The following is a 19,348-nucleotide window of genomic DNA, read 5'->3' on the forward strand; positions in this document are numbered from 1 at the left end:
TGAACTCCTGTTGACTTACCAATTTACTAGAGGTGTGACGATTCAGTTTTTTCACGATTCGATTCGAATCACAACTTTGACCTTCTGATTCGAATCACGATTCACATTTTTTTGTCCTCTATTTTATAACTGATGCAAATCACTGTCAGTATCCTGTTAACTGTCAGCCTAGAAATGTACAGCAATAAAAAACAAACAAGTCGTGTTGCCTTTGCAGTCTTTATTCAGACATTGAATGCAACTATGGATGCATCACAGTTCAGTCATTTTTGGCACGTTTTAATTTTCAAACCGCAAAACACTAAGAAACAAAAAAAGCAATGAAAACTTCATGACTTTTGTCTCAATCTTTTAAAACACAAAAATACAGTCACTTGTGTCGAAGTGAATCCCACCGCTTGAGACACAACAGTCGTTGTCCAGAGAGTAGATAAGGCACTGAGATTGTAAGAAATGCCGCCAAACTGGGCTTTTAAAATCCGTCGGCTTCAGGAATTCCGAGTCGTCTGCCATGTTGTTAACAAAGCAACACGTGATCTCGTGAGATTGTCATACCAACCACAAACATGGCTGCGCCGGATACCGAATCAAAATTTTAATATCAAAGTTATGCCATTAGTCGAAATTTGTAATGCACCTAGGGTTATTGGGATGAAATTAGGTATTGAGTGAATCATCAGTGAATTTGATTAAATTTTAATCGCGGATTGAAATGGATCGATAGATCGAGGATCGATTAATCGTCACACCTCTACAATTTACCATTTACTGCTGCACCATATGGGAGCCCAAAATTCGAATGCAATTTTTAAAGGAATTTCACAGTCCTAACACACACACACACACACACACACACACACACACAGTCAGGAGACTCTCTGCTCACCAGTCTGCATCTCTACAACAGATCAATCGCCACAATTAGTTATGGATAAATCAACGATAGAAAAGCATTCCTCTCTCTCTTTCTCACACACACACACACACACACACACACACACACACACACATAAAATACTACACAGTGTGGAGTACAAAGAAATATCAATGTATTTAAATGATCAAAAAGGCACAAGGTATTGCTAATCATATAAAACATGCTAAAACCAGTCATAATTTCTTCTTTTGACTTAAACATTTAAAGACAATAAGAACAGTTTTAAAAGGTCCATCATTGCATAACCACCAAATATACTATTCCCAAACTCTGCACACACACACACTCACTCACACACACTCACTCACTCACACACACTCACTCACACTTTGAAAACACTCTGTGTTTAAAAGTGATTTCTGAAGGATGCTTTGATTTGTTGCTATTAGCAACTACTACTGTGTAAAAACATGTTCATGTGCGTGTGTTATGCAGGAAAAGAAAAACAAAAAACTAAGAAGTTCGTCAGACTGAAAGGATCATGAGTCGCTGGATTTCAAACAGTGCACTTGGAAATGGAAAAAAGTGAGAAGTTTAACTGCATGTATGAGTATTTTTTTGGGTGGGGGTGGAGGGGTGATGACTCTAAGGCTAAAAGCCCTTCAGTACAGAGTCAGGATCAGATTCACATAAACTCAAGTCAGATAGCAGCAGGAATGGTGTCACCCCAGTGCGCTGTGGGGTAGATAGAGGATGGCACAAAGTACCATGCCGTTGGCACTGTTACCAGCCAATAAGGTTGGCTTTGGCCTTCTCTGTAAGTTTGCGAACTCTGCCTTTGCTCGATGTGCCGAAAGTGATAGAGGCATCCTCGAACAGAAGCTGTCTCTGCTCTTCTTCAGAGTCTTCCTCATTGTAGAACGCTGTCCTACGGCCCTGGTTACGCGTTTTCATAGGTCCCTTACTGTTCCCATCCCCTCCAGACTCCGCCCCTTCTGGTACCTCCTTTGGGGCAGGAGATGTGTTCTGTTCGTTGCAACGGCGTCCGCTCCTTCTAACAGTTTTGGGACTTGGAGGGGCTTGCTCTGCTGTCCTCACTAACCGCGGTCTTCCACGACGCTTTGGTTGCTGTGGAAGCCCCGCCCCTGAGTCTGATAGGCTAGTATCCTGTGCGGTGGACGAAGCCCCGGCCTCGTCACCTGTGGACTGGTCGGGCTCCTCCTCGTTGGTGGAGTTCAAACGCAGAGCCTCCAGCTCTTTTTTACTTTTCCTGCCCCGCTTCCCTGGAGGGCGGAGCAACGGGGGTGGTTCAACAACCTCTGCTGTCCTTATCTGAGTCTCCAGTCTGGGTCTACCACGCCCCCTTTTCACTACACCCAATGGCATTTGACTGCTATGGCCATTCAGATGAATGTTGTTGGGAGGAAGAGGAGGATGATCCACTGGACCTGGCAGAAGAACAGAGTGGATAAATGAAGAAGTAAAACCATCGTAGATAATAACATCGAATGAAGTCAGTTTTTATCACCATATAATCTATAAGCATATTTATTCTCTCCACATTCACTGGATATGAGCAATCGCACACTCTGATTGGCTACTCTACTACTAGGCTATCAGTTCATATACTGTGAGTAGAGAAAAACAAAATGGCGGCGCGTGTTGGTGAATCAAAAACTACTCAAAAACAAAACCACAAAATATGGAATAAAAAAAAAAATATATATATATATATATATATATATATATATATATATAAATTTACCAGCTGGGAGGTCCATATGGTGAAATACCGTGACCGAGGTCTTGAAAGTACTGAGCGAGGCCCTCTGGGCTGAGGTCAGTGTTCAAGGCCGAGGTCACGGTATTTCACCATACGGACCGACCTTAAGCTGGTAAATAATATATTTATTTTTTCCTTTACCAAATTCTAACAGAAAACGAGAGCGCCCGAAAGGGAAAACCAAGGCGAGCCGCCATTTTGAATCCTCATTCACGGCTGTAATGCAAATGGCTTCCTCCTCGGTATACAAGTGCACTTCCATGGCAGGAAAAAAACTACATTTTGCCGCCTATGTAGTCCCCTATTTATACAAATAGGAGTCATTCAGGATTCAGCCATGTTTTTGCTCGGCGTTAGCAACAGTTAGAGGTTTTTAGTTTTCTCCTGAAATGTTTTCTTTTATTTCTTCTTCCTCAGGGTAGTAAAACTCGCTTTCGCTGTGAACACTGTCGTTATCGCTATCCATGCTGTAAAATTAATGCTATTCTCCTGAGAAATGCTGGCAAAAATTTATAAGATTTTTGATAATCTTATAAATAAATCTTATAAAAAAAGATAAATGTTGACAAAAAATGCTACTATGTTTGTAGTTGTTGTGAACGAGCGAGTCGCCAGAGGTCCGTAACTGGGGTCTGTATCGTAGGATACAGACCCGCTCGCCAGCCAATCAGAGTGCAGGACTTGATGGAAACTGGACCGCGAAAAAAATAATTGATGTTAAGAACGCATCTTTTTTTTTTCCAAGAATTTTTATTATCGCATTTTTCACAAATTGCTCCTGCCATTTCGCCGGTTTGTTTACATTCCAAGCGGAAACGATTTTGTCGGACATTCTTTATAAAGATTTTATTCATCGAATTTGCAAAAAATAAAATTAAAATGCTGTTTCTCAAAATCCAGTGAATGTGGATAGAATAAAACAGTTATTCCACTCAATCTCGTCGTACACGGATTATAGTCAGCTTTCTAAGCTGAAATTTCATCTGTGCTGTATGTCGAGCATGTATAGCATATTTGACAATAAAGTTGACTTGACTTGATAGTCGATGAGGCGCATGCTATCAGCTCATGCACAACTCAATTTCGTGGAATAACTGTTAAATATCTGGATGGAATATTATACCTACAGGAGAATGGTGCATCATACAGGACAAATACACCAGCGCTGTAAAAATGAGCACTGCCAGAGGTATAAGTGAAGTGAGAAAAGTTTGTGGGGTTTTTTTGTGGGTTTTTTTTTAATATATTGGGAAAAATTCTGGATCTAACTGGAAAAGCCTGATCTGGATCACTCTACTGAGACACTGCATACAATACACACTACATGGCCAAAAGTTTGGTCATCAGATCATCAGACCCATATGTGGTTCTTCCCCGGACTGTTGTCGGAGCTTTGGAAGAACACAGCTGTATAGAACATTTGTTTGCTCTCGAATGGAGTGTTCAAAAACTACATATAGGTATAATGGTCAGGGCTCCACAAATCTTTGGGCATATCGAGTATTCCAGTTGATACTAACCCTAATATCACCTGCAAATTGAGGCTTACGGTAACTGCTTCACCAAACCAGTGCAGTCAACTTTCTAAGCTGAAATGTGTTTAAATTTAAATACATGTTGTACTTTATAATAATCCTCATGAAAAGGAGTGTTTTTTACTGAAAAACTGAATTTTCAGGGATTGAAATTTTTCTTCGAACAGTGAAAACAGACACTGATTAGGAAGCCTTTTGGGATTCAGCCTGACTCGTGTAACGGTGAACCGAAGATATATTTTTAGGTGGATCTCGAATCTCCTAAGCCAAGTGTTCTCAAACCTTTTGCACCCAGGGACCATGACCCTAAATTATTAAAACAGGAAGGGAGCTATTGAAGAAAACTATTCCTGACATTGTGACCTTGCTGATTTTGGATCAATTCCAAATCATAAACATTATAGACGGGTAATACAGAAAACTGAGTCTCAGAGCATCAAGGTGTGGTATAACATTCTGCACATGCTACATCCACACCCCATCATCCGACAGCGCAAATACCTTTACAGTTGTACAAATGAAAGCGTGATAAATCCCAAACCTGGCGTGTGCTTGACAGGAGTTCGAAGTTTCCGCCTCGACTCCCTGCCTCCGCTGTCCGCGTTGCTGGAACTCTCGGTTTCCTTGGAGATGCTGGGAGAAGCCTGAGAGTTCTGAGCTCGAGCAGTCCTGGATGTGGAATCTGGTCCTTTGCTGTGGGTGGGGAGAGGGGGTGGAGATGACTGCGATGGAGGCGGGTCTGTGGAATGAGTGCCAAAACGACTGGAGCTACGAGTGCGCCCAGCGGTGACGGTGTGTTCCGCTTTGCCGTTGATATGCGGAAGTGTTTGTCTTAAGGACGCAGGGCGGGAGTGGCTAGCTGGTGTGGGTGGAGCTGCTGCATCAGAGCGAGGAGGAGCACGAGAGGAGACACGCTTCTTCCTCTCAGGGCTGATGGGAAAGGAAACAGAGGAAAGCATTACCGAGGACAGTTAACACAGAATAACCAGCATGGGGAAGATTACTGAGGATACGTAATTCCAGTACTGTAATATCATGTTTCGGCCTTCTGAAAAAAACCCCACCCAAGTACGAAAAAGACAAATGTGTATTTAATTGACTTTATTTTAACTTTTTTTTCCTGCCATTATAAATTAACCCTGGCTGTCATAAGTGCCCCCCCCCTACACCTAAACAGACATGTAAATGTTTTTTTTAATCAACTTAAAAAGCCCAGGTTCTCAAACTGGACCATATAATAATTAAAAAAAAATCTATTTATTAAAGCCAAAGTACAGAGCCCCTAAAGGGACATGTGAAAAAACACCTGAACTCCATAAATATGATAAAGCGATTCTGACAGGAGAACGACCGTATCGCGGGATATATGCAAGAACGCAAATTGCACCAGAAGATATAAATCAACTAACAGACAACATGCACACCAGATACCTTCCCAGAAGAATGGAGATTATTATAACAGCAAAGGAGAACTCAGTCTTGAATGGAGTGTTCAAAAACCACATATATTTAAGATGGTCAGGTGTCCACAAACTTTTGGTCATATAGTGTATATTTGTATTCCAGTTGATACTAACCCGAATATCACCTCGGAGACAAATTGAGACTCATGATAACTGCTTCACCAAACAAGTGCAGTTAATTTTCCAGGTTGAAATGTGTTTAAATTCAAATATACTTTGTACTATACAATACTCTCTATTTTTTTTCCTGAAAACTGAATTTTCGGAGATTGGCATTTTTCTTCGAACAGTGAAGATATGATAAATCAGTTAAGACATGACGTAGGCACCAGATACTTTCTCTAGTTTCAGAAAAAGGGTCTGTTTTTTTTTTTTTACCCATGTCCCTTTATGGGCTCCGTTCCGAACAGCTTTTTACCGCTGCGCACATGGGCGCCGGCAGGGGGGGAAAGGTTAGAACAATTCTAGGGGCCCAGCACTGCCATGGGGCCCTTTAAGGGGCTGATAATATGCTTTTAATGATTTTAATAAGACTTTTGAAATAACAACAATGCAATATTCCATCTGGTAAAATGAGCTAATTGAACAAGGTTGTCTATTTCTTGAGTTCTTCAACATATTGTCATTTAACCCTCCCCCTTTTGCGAAATGGTACGGTCCAGTTCTGGTAGAAGCGCGATGCGTTAAATCTGTGTGCTGATCAGTGCAACGCTACTTGCTGCTGTGTTGCGGTGCAGCAGCCAGCCAGCCAGCAGCGGAGTGCGTACAGTCTATGATCGCTAAATATGAAGCGTGGCTGTCAAAAACGTAAAGAAAGGCAGCTGAAAGCTGAGAGGGACCGGAGAGGCAGGCAACTGGTCACTCAGTTTTTCCCAAAGAAAGGTAGCTATCGCTCACGTGTGTTCAAAATATCAGCGAATGGTAAATGAACAGTATGAACGTGGTTGGATTAGCCTATCAACAGAACACTTTTACAGTTTGTACAGTGACATTTTTTCCATTTTAATAACTGAACTGACTTGTGTGATAAACAAGATGAAATATTACGTTATGCTGGTGCTAATAACTAGTGCTAATAACCAGTTTCATAACTAATGGGGTGCCCTAAATATGCACAGATTCAGCCTCAGGGGGTCCTCCGCCCTACCAAACCACTGAACCCCCCTTTGGAGAAGGAGGTAAGCAGCAATACAACCCATAAATGCTTTAGGATTGAAGTTTTTAATGAGCGAGCGCCATATACAGTTTGCTAGATTAAAGTGTTGCTAATAACGGACACCAGTCAAGTGTTTGACATGGTTACGTGTGTGGAATGTTCACACGTTCTAAACCATTGGTTTCAAATTGAGGAGCTGGAGAAAGCGCAGCACACATAAAAGAGGGATAGAGGTTACAACATATGAAGAAATACAAACATATTCCCTTTTTGCAGAATAGTACACACAGCTTTCTACCTAACACATAACAATCCATGGGATTTCCATAGGTATTCTGATGCTGGGTAGAAAACTTTTTCTATGATTTATTAGCAGTCACATCACACGTTTCACTACCAGTTGTCCTAGTACAAGAAGGCATGTGGCAAAATCTTGAATTTTCATTTGTGATTGTAAATGCACCAGAATTGGTCACTGACCAGTTTTCATCTAGTCCCTGGTAGGTTAATACATAAAATGTAATAACAAAGTCACAAACTCAAGGTCCATGGGCTATCAAAAGTCAAATAATAACAATAGTGCAATTGTGACGAGGGTGGGCAAAGTTGGGGGGCCCAAAATTCTAATCTTTCATGGGGCCCAAAATTTCTGGCGGCGCCCCTGGCTGCGCACATTAGGACCAAGTTACATTACATTACATTACAGGCATTTAGCAGAGGCTCTTATCCAGAGCGACGTACAGCAAGTGTGAAAGTCAGGTACATGAAGTGCTGAACTTCTAGATAAAGTTCTAGTGCGAACTGAACAAGTGACAGAATAATACTTATTATTCTATCCACATTCACTGGATATGAGCAATCGTGCACTCTGATTGGCTACTCTACGACTAGGATATCTGCTCATATACCGTGAGTAGAGAAAAACAAAATGGCAGAGCGTGCTGCTGAACCAACCGAGGACGAAATAAAAACTCTACTCGAAAACAAAACCCAAAAAATTATCATCAGGTATTTAAAAGAAACAGAAAAAGCTCAAAGAATCTAGTTTTTGCTCCCCAGTGTCTCCTGTTCCACACTCCAGCCCAGTCGGTGGCAGTAATGTACCTTTAAGTTGGTTTGCCAACCGCCATAAAACCCTAAAGCGGAAGAAGGAGAAGAAAACCCCCCCAAAATAAAAAAGCAACAAAATATGGAATAAAAGTACTTCATGGTAAGAATGTATCTTTTATTTATTTTCAAGAATTATTATTATTATTATTATAGCGTTTTTCACAAATTGCTCCTGCCATTTTGCCGGTTTGTTTACATTCTAAGCGGAAATGATTTTGTCAGATGTTTTTTATAAAGTTTTTATTTATCAAATTTGCAAAAAAATTAAAATAAAATTACTCTGTTTCTCAAAATCCAGTGAACGTAGATAGAATAAAACGGTTATTCCACTCAATCTTGTCGTACATAGATTATAGACAACTCGGTACTACGTGCCTCGTCGGCTATCAGCTCATGTACGACTCGATTTCGTGGAATAACTCTTAAGTGTAATACTCTGTTGAAGTACCAATACTTAGCAAGTTGATATTATTTATCAGCGAGGTAGTGAATTTTATATTAAACAAATTCACTTCAAGGGACCAGACAAACAGACTAATAACTAAAAAAAATCTCAACAATTAATATAATAAATTTGATAATTGTGGGTTGGGATTGCCAACACTGTTTAAAATAAATAAATAAATAAATAAATAAATAAAATAAAAAATCATGGACCCCCTGTCTATTTTTCACAAACCCCCGCTTTGAGAAACAATGTGTTAAACAACAGAAACCGTAATAGACACAAATAGTCAACTATTTGAGTTCCCATTATATTATAATATCATAAAAGAAACAAATCATGTAGCTTCCCATATCTCTCTTCAGCACACTGTTCTGCATTCTCACTCAGCTATCTCAGTAATTGGAAGTTCTTTAATAATGACAAAAGCAAGCTGCATCGAGACTGAGAGCCCAACTTCGTTTTTTTCAACCTCACTGAAATAAACTGAAGTCAAAAAGTGTGTTTTATTGTTGCACTTACAGCGGAGTTCAAAAGTCTGAGACCACACTGAAAATCTGGGATTTTTTTTTTATTTCACGTTGGAAATAAACAGGTTTATTTATTTAAAGGTAGCCCGCCTTTCAGATTTTTCAAGTGTAGGTTATAAAAAGAATTTTCCCGACACCCAATTATTTTTGTTTTGTGGACTAAAAGCTACTGAACTTGAATCACAGACTTCCAATTTAATTGATTTTTTTAAATAGAAAAATTAATTAATTGAAGGCCACCTGGTGCTAAATTCTCCACTATTTTTTCCTGCTTCACCATGATCCAATACAAGATACTACGTCATGCATCACGTGGTGGGCTTTCCCTGTTTGCGCAAGGCATTGTGGGATACAAATTTGAAACAGGAGAGAAAAATGGAGGACGCGAGTGTGTGAATGAAACGTGAAAGACCGACTACAGTAACGGAAAGAAAGTGAGAAGAAAAGACGTTATGTTCTATACGAAGGAAAGGAAACGCAGGACCAAACTAATAAATATGGGCGCTCAGCGAGCACCTCGGTGTGATCAGCTGTTCGTTTAGCGACAGAATGATGGAACTGTCAGTGCACGCTCAAAGGGAAACCTGTAGATGGCAGTAATGCAACACTGTGGATGCCAGCTGCCGTAAAACCCAAAAGAAGAAGAAGAAGGTAAACCTGCGCATGCGCACACGGACTTCCTCTGTCTGCGTGACTGCGCGAAGCGAGCGATTTCATGCACATTATTTGCTTTAATCGCCTCAAATTAAATAACTTCCCAGCCACAGAATGGCCTGATATTTTGTGAGATATTACAGAAATAAACATCTATCACAATGACCACATTTCAGAGGGAACTAAATTTCACCCATTTTATGAAATCGAAAGGCCGTCTAGCTTTAAAAAAAAGAAAATAAATCTTCAATATCTTGAAGATTTAATATTCAAGATTCTATACTATTTAGGTCCCTATTCACAGTCAATTGAAGCAAATTTATGATACTGACCATATTAATTGCGTTGTACAGGTTAGGTTTTCCTCATGCCTAATTATGAGTTCAGACGACACTCCAACAGATTTGATCTAAAATGAATCATAACATTTTGCCAACTTGTGGAGTCTGTGCCTGCTCGAGTGCACACTGTCATTAAAGCAAAAAGGAGACAAACCCAATGCTAAGAGAGAACTAAATTCATGTAAATATTTCAGAGATTTTCCTTTTCACTCAGCTTGAGGTCAGTGATTTTATATATATATATATATATATATATATATATATATATATATATATATATATATATATACATATATATATATATATATATCGGGCGGCACAGTGGTGTAGTGGTTAGCGCTGTCGCCTCACAGCAAGAAGGTCCAGGTTCGAGCTCCGTGGCCGGCGAGGGCCTTTCTGTGTGGAGTTTGCATGTTCTCCCCGTGTCCGCGTGGGTTTCCTCCGGGTGCTCCGGTTTCCCCCACAGTCCAAAGACATGCAGGTTAGGTTAACTGGTGACTCTAAATTGAGCGTAGGTGTGAATGTGAGTGTGAATGGTTGTCTGTGTCTATGTGTCAGCCCTGTGATGACCTGGCGACTTGTCCAGGGTGAACCCCGCCTTTCGCCCGTAGTCAGCTGGGATAGGCTCCAGCTTGCCTGCGACCCTGTAGAACAGGATAAAGCGGCTACAGATAATGAGATGAGATATATATATATATATATATGTTTGTTATTTACCAGCTGGGAGGTCCGTATGGTGAAATACCGTGACCGAGGTCTTGAAAGTACTGAGTGAGGCCCTCTGGGCCGAGGTCAGTATTCAAGGCCGAGGTCACGGTATTTCACCATACGGACCAACCATAAGCTGGTAAATAATATATTTATTTTTTTCTTTAACAAATTCTAACAGAAAACGAGAGCGTCCGAAAGGGAAAACCGAGCCGAGCCGCCATTTTGAATCCTCATTCACGGCTGTAATGCAAATTGCTTCCTCCTCGGTATACAAGTGCACTTCCATGGCAGGAAAAAACTACATTTTGCCGCCTATGTAGTCCCCTATTTATACAAATAGGAGTCATTCAGGATTCAGCCATGTTTTTGCTCGGCGTTAGCAAGTTAGAGGTTTTTAGCTTTCTCCTGAAATGTTTTCTTTTATTTCTTCTTCCTCAGGGTAGTAAAACTCGCTTTCGCTGTGAACACTGTCGTTATCGCTATCCATGCTGTAAAATTAATGCTATTCTCCTGAGAAATGCTGGCAAAAATTTATAAGATTTTTGATAATCTTATAAATAAATCTTAAAAAAAGATAAATGTTGACAAAAAATACGACTATGTTTGTTGTGAACGAGCGAGTCGCCAGAGGTCCATAACCGGGGTCCGTAACTGGGGTCAGTACCATAGGATACGGACCCGCTCGCCAGCCAATCAGAGTGCAGGATTTGATGGAAACCACACCACGAAAAAAATAATATTTGTAATGAAAAGTGTTGTATTAAATTAGAAAAGCATGCAAAATAGAAGCATTTTCACTGCTCTCAAACTTTTGGACCCCAGCGCATGTAAACAAGAACAGGTTGCTCAGTTTAATAACGAACAAATAGACCGATCACTGAGGACACAATGTTCCCGTAAATCAGTGCACCTGGAGGCAGAGCTGGATGGGGACGAGCTTCTTCTCCTCCTCTTCATGGTCTGTCTGGTCGGTCGCTCTCTGTGCAGACGCTGTCGGGTTTGTCGCTCTGTCTGTCGGCTCTGAGCTGCTTTGAAATCATCTACAATCGAGCTGACATGTTCTTCAAACAGGGCAGACAGGCGAAGACTCATACTGTAGATCTACAAGCAAGACACACAAAATATACAGTATATTGCATTATTTCCTTTAAGGTAAAAAGCTGCATCACTTTCATATTGGACTGCGTTGTTTTTGAGAACTATGGAGTAAAATCAGTAAAACGATATATGTATTCGTAAAAAAAATACCCTGGACTTCTTGCTGGGTGTGTAGGCTTTGGAATTGCTAAATATGAGTCGCACATCTTTGCATAAATCCATCGGAGACTCGTATTCTCCTGCTAGGAGAGTTTTCTGGACTGTCCCGAAGTCCATAGGAGTGTCCACAATTTCCAGGTAATCCTAGCAAAGAAAAAGGTTGGTATCTAAAGTTCATAAAGTTTTAATGCTAAGTAAGGAAGTACACTACCATTCAAAAGTTTGGGGTCACTCTGAAATGTCCTTATTATTGAAAGAAAAGCACTGTTCTTTTCAACGAAGATCACTTTAAACTAATCAGAAATCCACTCTATACATTGCTAATGTGGTAAATGACTATTCTAGCTGCAAATGTCTGGTTTTTGGTGCAATATCTCCATAGGTGTATAGAGGCCCATTTCCAGCAACTATCACTCCAGTGTTCTAATGGTACAATGTGTTTGCTCGTTGCCTCAGAAGGCTAATGGATGATTAGAAAACCCTTGTACAATCATGTTAGCACAGCTGAAAACAGTTGAGCTCTTTAGAGAAGCTATAAAACTGACCTTCCTTTGAGCAGATTGAGTTTCTGGAGCATCACATTTGTGGGGTCGATTAAATGCTCAAAATGGCCAGAAAAATGTCTTGACTATATTTACTATTCATTTTACAACTTATGGTGGTAAATAAAAGTGTGACTTTTCATGGAAAACACAAAATTGTCTGGGTGACCCCAAACTTTTGAACGGTAGTGTGTAAGTAAATAAATAAATGAAGTCAATGACTGGCAAATAATTATCACTATCCAAAATAATGTCGACTCACACCAGGATTAATTACACCATTCAAAAGACATGACATTATATTCATTTATTTATATTGTTACAGGGCTCAACGTTAACTTTTAAACCCACTTGCCCTGGGGGGTGAGTGGGGGTTAATTTCCACTTTCCCCCTATTTTGCGAGTACCAATTTTTTTTTTTTTTTAGGAAAACCATAGAATAGTTGTGAATTGCAACACAAAATGAAGATCACACATGGAGCTGAAGTTTGGTTATTGATCAAGTTTATTATTAAGTTTGGTTATTGGTTACTTTTTACTTGTAACGGACAATAACAATTTTATCCAAAATATTTTTTTCTGCCTGAGTGGATTTATTTCCATTTCACATGCATGCAGCTGTTGTAAAGTTCAGTGTGTTTGTGTAGAACTCTCTCAGACTGCAGGTTCATTACTCGATAATATGGACCCTTTTCACGTGACGTCACGACAAACGCGGCCGCCATTTTGGACGTGTACTACCAGTAGTTTACCACAGCCAGCATTGAGGAACGGCAGCAAAGAAAGTGTTTATTTTCAGCAAGACTTCCATCATGCCACTATGTTGTTGTGCACCTGGATGTAGTAACCATCAACAAACAAGGCAAGGGTTATCATTTTATCGGATCCCGGTAGATGCTGACCGACGGAGAAGATGGATAGCGGCATACCAACGCTTGTGTAGTGACCACTTTGTTGGAGGTAAGACGAATAAAATTAGCCAGAAAAGGCATTACATTGCTGTTAACATTCCATTCTAGTTTACTGTAATTATGATCTGGCAGCTATTTACACCGGATCCAGTGTAAATAGCCGCCGGAGCCAATGTCCGAGGTTCCGGAGCGCGCTTCCTCGCGGCCCGGCCGGACGTTGGCTCCGGCAGCTATTTACACTGGATCCGGTGTAAATAGCTGCCAGATCATAATTACAGTAAACTAGTAAATACAGTTTTCTGCATCTCGCTCCTTTTTCTTTTATGTTTGTCGCCTTCCTCGCATTCGAACCGATTTGAGCCGAAGTCCACTACATGTCCAAAATGGCGGTCGCATTTACGAAGGTCACGTGACTGAAAAGGGTCCATAGAACTATATAACAAAGTTTGTATGAAGGGTGCTAAGACTTTTGAACAGTACTGTGTTTGAGAATATTTATCTCTTTTTTTATATCATCTACCTCTAGGTTTAAAAAAAACAATAAAAAAAACCGCTGCATCATGACAGTTTAAAAAAAACATAGAATAGTTGTGTTTAAAATTATTGTTTCGTGTGTAGGATGTGGGTGTTTTATACAGACCTGGCAACCTGTAACTGAATCAGTGTCTGTCATGAAGCAGTGCTTTTTTTTTTTAAATAAACCTAGAGGTGGATGATGTAACAAAAAAAACCCCAACCACGATATATAAATATTTTGCCCAGGATTGCGTTCCTCTGATAACAGAAACAAAGCTCCAGCTCTCTCTGCTCTTAATCTGTTCTGTTCTTTCAGGATTTATCACTCATGTTTCTCCTTGTTGAGTTTTTTATGCCCGAGTTGTTTGAAACCAATCTGGGTTTTCTGTGTCGAATAAGGCAGCGGCTTCACCTTTAAGAAAATCAAACACTTTCATGAAGGAGCTGACTCGAATGTGAGCAGAAAAAAAACCCCGAGATTCTTAAGCAAACTCTTCCATCCTCACTTCCGACTTCCCGTTTTTGTAAAATACATTTTAAATACAATCGTGAATTTCTCTGGAGTTTTCAGGCTGAGCGCCTCTCCTCGTATTCTTTAACCGCTCATTTCCTGGTTGTTCTTGAAGCATTTGCTTCTATTTGTGAACAATTTTCTTGATAGCAGGGAGACCGTAATGCCTTTTATCTATTTCTCTGTTTGAACAAGCAAAAACAGCACAGAAATGAACCATATTGAAGACAGATTAAGCTGCTCGCATGAAAGACGGTGTCTGTCTGACCCCAGCTGTAATTATCACGTGATGCGTGATGTCATGCGCAAGGGGTCTATAAACAGTACGCGTCCCATACTACACCAGCGGGGGGATATAAAATAACTTGCAAAGCAGTAAATGAAACCGAGACTAAGAAAACAGCCAAGACATAATGGCGGATACGTAGTGAGGGAGGGACGCTTTTAGGAACTGAAATAAAAGATCAAAAAGCCTCATTTTTGTGGTGCTATTTTGTAATATATGCTCATTCCAACTTGCCCAGTCGCGCATGTCGGGGACATATCCCACTTGCCCGAATGCATATTTCACTTGCTCCGGGCAATCGGGCAGTCCTTAATGTCAAGCCCTGTGTTATTGTGTCAGTAATCTGAATTGCTTTGCATACGTCCATCAGAGACTTGTATTCTCCTGCTAGAAGAGTTTTCTGGACTGTCCTGAAGTCCACAGGAGTGATTTAGCACAAGTAGATGTTGTGAAATTTTGAAATTCAGACTAATGAAGCCCTCGCCTTCGGTATTTCTGACAAAATCATGCCCCCAAAACATTAATGGCCGCGTAGCCTGGAAAGCTGGTGTAAATGGAGATCTTTCTAAACTGGTAACATGACTGACAGGTAAGACGAGACACCTTTACGTCCTCACTGGTGGTCCATATCATTTTTTTTTTCTTTCTGTGTGACGCCACAAAGACTCTAAACATACAATTTATAATTATTAATGGTGTGCTAGGACAACTTTGTTGAATATTGAGACACTGAGACACTGGCATTTCAGTGCAAATAATATGGTTTCGGATGTCTAAAGCTGCACTATATCTACTATAACAGTACATTAATTTGGCTTGTGTACAGGGTTCATGTGTGCGTGTGTGTTACCGGGTATTCTTCAAGATCCACAGGTTGTCGGAAAGGCTCAGAGTCCTCACACTGGAATATGAGGTCCAGCAGCTCTCTGCAGCGCCCCCTCCAGGCCTGGGGGTCTCCAGATGCAGGTTTATTCCTCAGATTTCTCAGGATGGGCTTCTGCTTGCCCTGAGCACAACATAAGACAACACAACACCAGACTCATACAATCATCTATAACATAATTAAATTGACTGGATAAAATCACACATTCCAATAGTGGGCTTGTTGCAGGTGATTTACAAAGAATAATTGTGTCATCGCTTTATTCCTGTGGAACATGGCCCCATATGGACAACCTAAAGATACACTGAGAAGATGGCTCTGAATAATTAATACAAACAGTTTTGCTATGAAGGCTTAGGAGTACAATGGCCATGATAACTTTAGGACTGCAGTTGTCATGAACAGTTTTATGGTCGAGTCACTGTTAATGAACAGCTGATAACGGCAACAAAATAGACTTCATGTTAAAACTTTGCACTTTGTGACCATACAGGACAGTTATAGAAGTGAATTATCTATAATCACGCTATCTGTTATCACCCAAATGAGAAAGGGTCTGATTTTGAGTCTGGTTCCTCTCAACATTTCTTCTTCATGTCATCTCAGGGAGTTTTTCCTTCCCACCGTCACCTCAGGCTTGCTCATTAGAAATAAAGGCCCGGTCCCACTGGCCGATGGACACAAAACGTATGCAAAAAGGACACAGTGGACGAGCAAAATTTCAGGGGTGGCTCTATCCGTTTTCATCCGCTCCAGAAATGGACAAAATTGGCGAAAATTTGCGAAAACAGGACAGAAAAGAACGGACGTGGGTAGTATATAGCGGGGATGTTAAACGCATGTTCATAGGAAGCCTAGCGGATGAAAGCGGATGGAAGTGGATGACAGCTCCGAAGGGGTTACCGGTGATAACTGAGAAGCGGACGCATAGCAGAAAGAGCGGATGCATAGCGGATGAAGGGGATGCATCACGTACGCCTAACGGAAACAAAGGGGATGTTGCGCGGCTGTATATCGGATGCAGACCGTTCACTGCGCTAGGTGTCCTTCTACATACTCTAGACATACTCCAGACATCCTAAATATACGAGATACATCCCAGATATAAACGCTTTGTCCGTTTTGAATACTTTATATACGAGATGCATACGCTTACATCCTTTCTATTTCCGTGCTACTAATGATGAATAGACGTTTCATGTACCTTATCTTTCCTCCCTCTTTCCATTTTCAGCTGCAGCGGATGTGAGTTACGAGGATGCCCAGAGGATGCAGAGAGGATACAGCAGACGTTTAACGGATGATAACGGACATAGAACGTTTGTTGCTCGTATATGTCGCGGATTTACATCGTACACGGCGGAAAGTTCATCCGTTCTAAAAGTTTTGTGCAGCTCAAAACTTTTTGCGCGGATGAAATCACAGTGGACGGATGCTCGATGGATAGAGCGTATGAAGCACGTATGCAATGAGTACACAACGGATGCATAGCGTTTTCCAACGGATGGCAAAGATTTTTTTACGTTTCACATCCTCTTTGCATCCATAAGTGCAGTGGGACCGGGCCTTAACTGTATTAATTCATACATTAGGGGACGCCATGGCATAATGGTTAGAGAAGCAGCTTTGGCACCAAAAGGTCACTAGTTCAAATCCCTGGACCAGCAGGAATGGCTGAAGTGCCCTTGAGCAAGACACCTACTCCCCAGGCTGCTCTGGGTATGCTGTATGTTGCTCTGGATAAGAACATCTCTGAAATGCCAGTAATGTAACGTTTAAAATCTATACTTTTCTGTAAAGCTGCTTTGTGACAATGTCAATTGTTAAAAGCACTATACAAATAAACTGACTTGGCTTGTCAACTGCATGCAAAATAGTGTGAGGAAACAGGATATAAAAGAAGTTTTTGCATGCTCTAATTGTTCTTGATAAATGTTTGCTTCAACAGACTATTACACTACGTGCTATTCTGTCACTTGTTCATTTGGCACTAAAACTTTCTTGTCGAGAAGTTCAGCACTTCTTGTACCTGACTTTTGCACCTGTTGTACATCACTCTGGATAAGAGTGTCTGCTAAATGCCTGTAATGGAATCTAATTACAGCAGTAGAAATTCTCAGAAGTTTCAAACCAAAAGCAAAACTTGTTACACATGTCTGGTACCTAATATGAAACCAACTTTGCAGAGGTATTACAGTGGCGCTTGAAAGTTTGTGAACCCTTTAGAATTTTCTATATTTCTGCATAAATATGACCTAAAACAACATCAGATTTTCACACAAGTCCTAAAAGTAGATAAACAGAACCCAGTTAACCATTCTTTGGTAGAACGACTTGTGTGCTTAGGGTCGTTGTCTTGCTGCATGACCCACCTTCTCTTGAGATTCAGTTCATGGACAGATGTCCTGACATTTTCCTTTAGAATTCGCTGGTATAATTCAGAATTCATTGTTCCGTCAATGATGGCAAGCCGTCCTGGCCCAGATGCAGCAAAACAGGCCCAAACCATGATACTACCACCACCATGTTTCACAGATGGGATAAGGTTCTTATGCTGGAATGCAGTGTTTTCCTTTCTCCAAACATAACGCTTCTCATTTAAACCAAAAAGTTCTATTTTGGTCTCATCCGTCCACAAAACATTTTTCCAATAGCCTTCTGGCTTGTCCACGTGATCTTTAGTAAACTGCAGACAAGCAGCAATGTTCTTTTTGGAGAGCAGTGGCTTTCTCCTTGCAGCCCTACCATGCAAACATTGTTGTTCAGTGTTCTGATAGTGGACTCATGAACATTTAACATTTAGCCAATGTGAGAGAGGCCTTCAGTTGCTTAGAAGTTACCCTGGGGTCCTTTGTGACCTCGCCGACTATTACACGCCTTGCTCTTGGAGTGATCTTTGTTGGTCGACCACTCCTGGGGAGAGTAACAATGGTCTTGAATTTCCTCCATTTCTACACAATCTGTCTGACTGTGGATTGGTGGAGTCCAAACTCTTTAGAGATGGTTTTGTAACCTTTTCCAGCCTGATGAGCATCAACAACGCTTTTTCTGAGGTCCTCAGAAATCTCCTTTATTCGTGCCATGATACACTTCCACAAACGTGTTGTGAAGATCAGACTTTGATAGATCCCTGTTCTTTAAATAAAACAGGGTGCCCACTCACACCTGATTGTCATCCCATTGATTGAAAACACCTGACTCTAATTTCAACTTCAAATTAACTGCTAATCCAAGAGGTTCACATACTTTTGCCACTCACAGATATGTAATATTGGATCATTTTCCTCAATAAATAAATGACCAAGTATAATATTTTTGTCTTATTTGTTTAACTGGGTTCTCTTTATCTACTTTTAGGACTTGTGTGGAAATCTGATGATGTTTTAGGTCATATTTATGCAGAAATATAGAAAATTCTAAGGGGTTCACAAACTTTCAAGCACCACTGTAAGTCATAATTTTAAGAAATTATGACTTTTTTTTACGTGTGAGTGGGCACCCTGTTTTATTACGTTTTTATTTATAATGTACCATCAGGTCTGAGTTTCGTGCATGCTAATGAGCTGCAGCGGACATAAACACACAGTATTTCCCACTCGAACAATTGCTTATCATGATCTGAGTCAGTGCTCGGAAATCATGTCAATCAAAATTCAGAATGTTCATTCATAAAATGCACCTGCACAAACTGGCCTCCTAACAGCATTTCTTTGCAGAGCTGCAGAGCATGATGCGTAACGCTGACCTCAAGCAGCCGGAAGGACGCGTTTGAGAGCAACGGATAACTGGTTGCTAAGCAACCACTGTTTGCTTGTCCGTTTCCAAATGTAAGGCTCT

General features: G+C 40.7%; 1 protein-coding gene across 3 annotated transcripts in view; it reads right to left on the reverse strand.

The window, feature by feature from the left end:
• Positions 1-205: 205 nt before the first annotated feature.
• The window catches only part of phip (pleckstrin homology domain interacting protein), a 157,467-nt gene continuing 138,324 nt past the window's right edge, over positions 206-19,348 (reverse strand). For all 3 annotated transcript variants that reach the window (XM_060938514.1, XM_060938513.1, XM_060938515.1), the window contains 5 exons: positions 15,479-15,634; positions 11,854-12,006; positions 11,516-11,706; positions 4,737-5,125; positions 206-2,325 (listed from right to left, as the gene is read on the reverse strand). In XM_060938514.1, coding sequence (XP_060794497.1) covers positions 1,661-2,325; positions 4,737-5,125; positions 11,516-11,706; positions 11,854-12,006; positions 15,479-15,634 — 1,554 coding nt within the window. In that variant the 3' untranslated portion in view covers positions 206-1,660. The remainder of the gene's footprint in view (positions 2,326-4,736; positions 5,126-11,515; positions 11,707-11,853; positions 12,007-15,478; positions 15,635-19,348) is intronic.

Source organism: Neoarius graeffei, chromosome 13 (genome assembly GCF_027579695.1).
Source record: "Neoarius graeffei isolate fNeoGra1 chromosome 13, fNeoGra1.pri, whole genome shotgun sequence".
Lineage (NCBI taxonomy): Eukaryota > Metazoa > Chordata > Actinopteri > Siluriformes > Ariidae > Neoarius > Neoarius graeffei.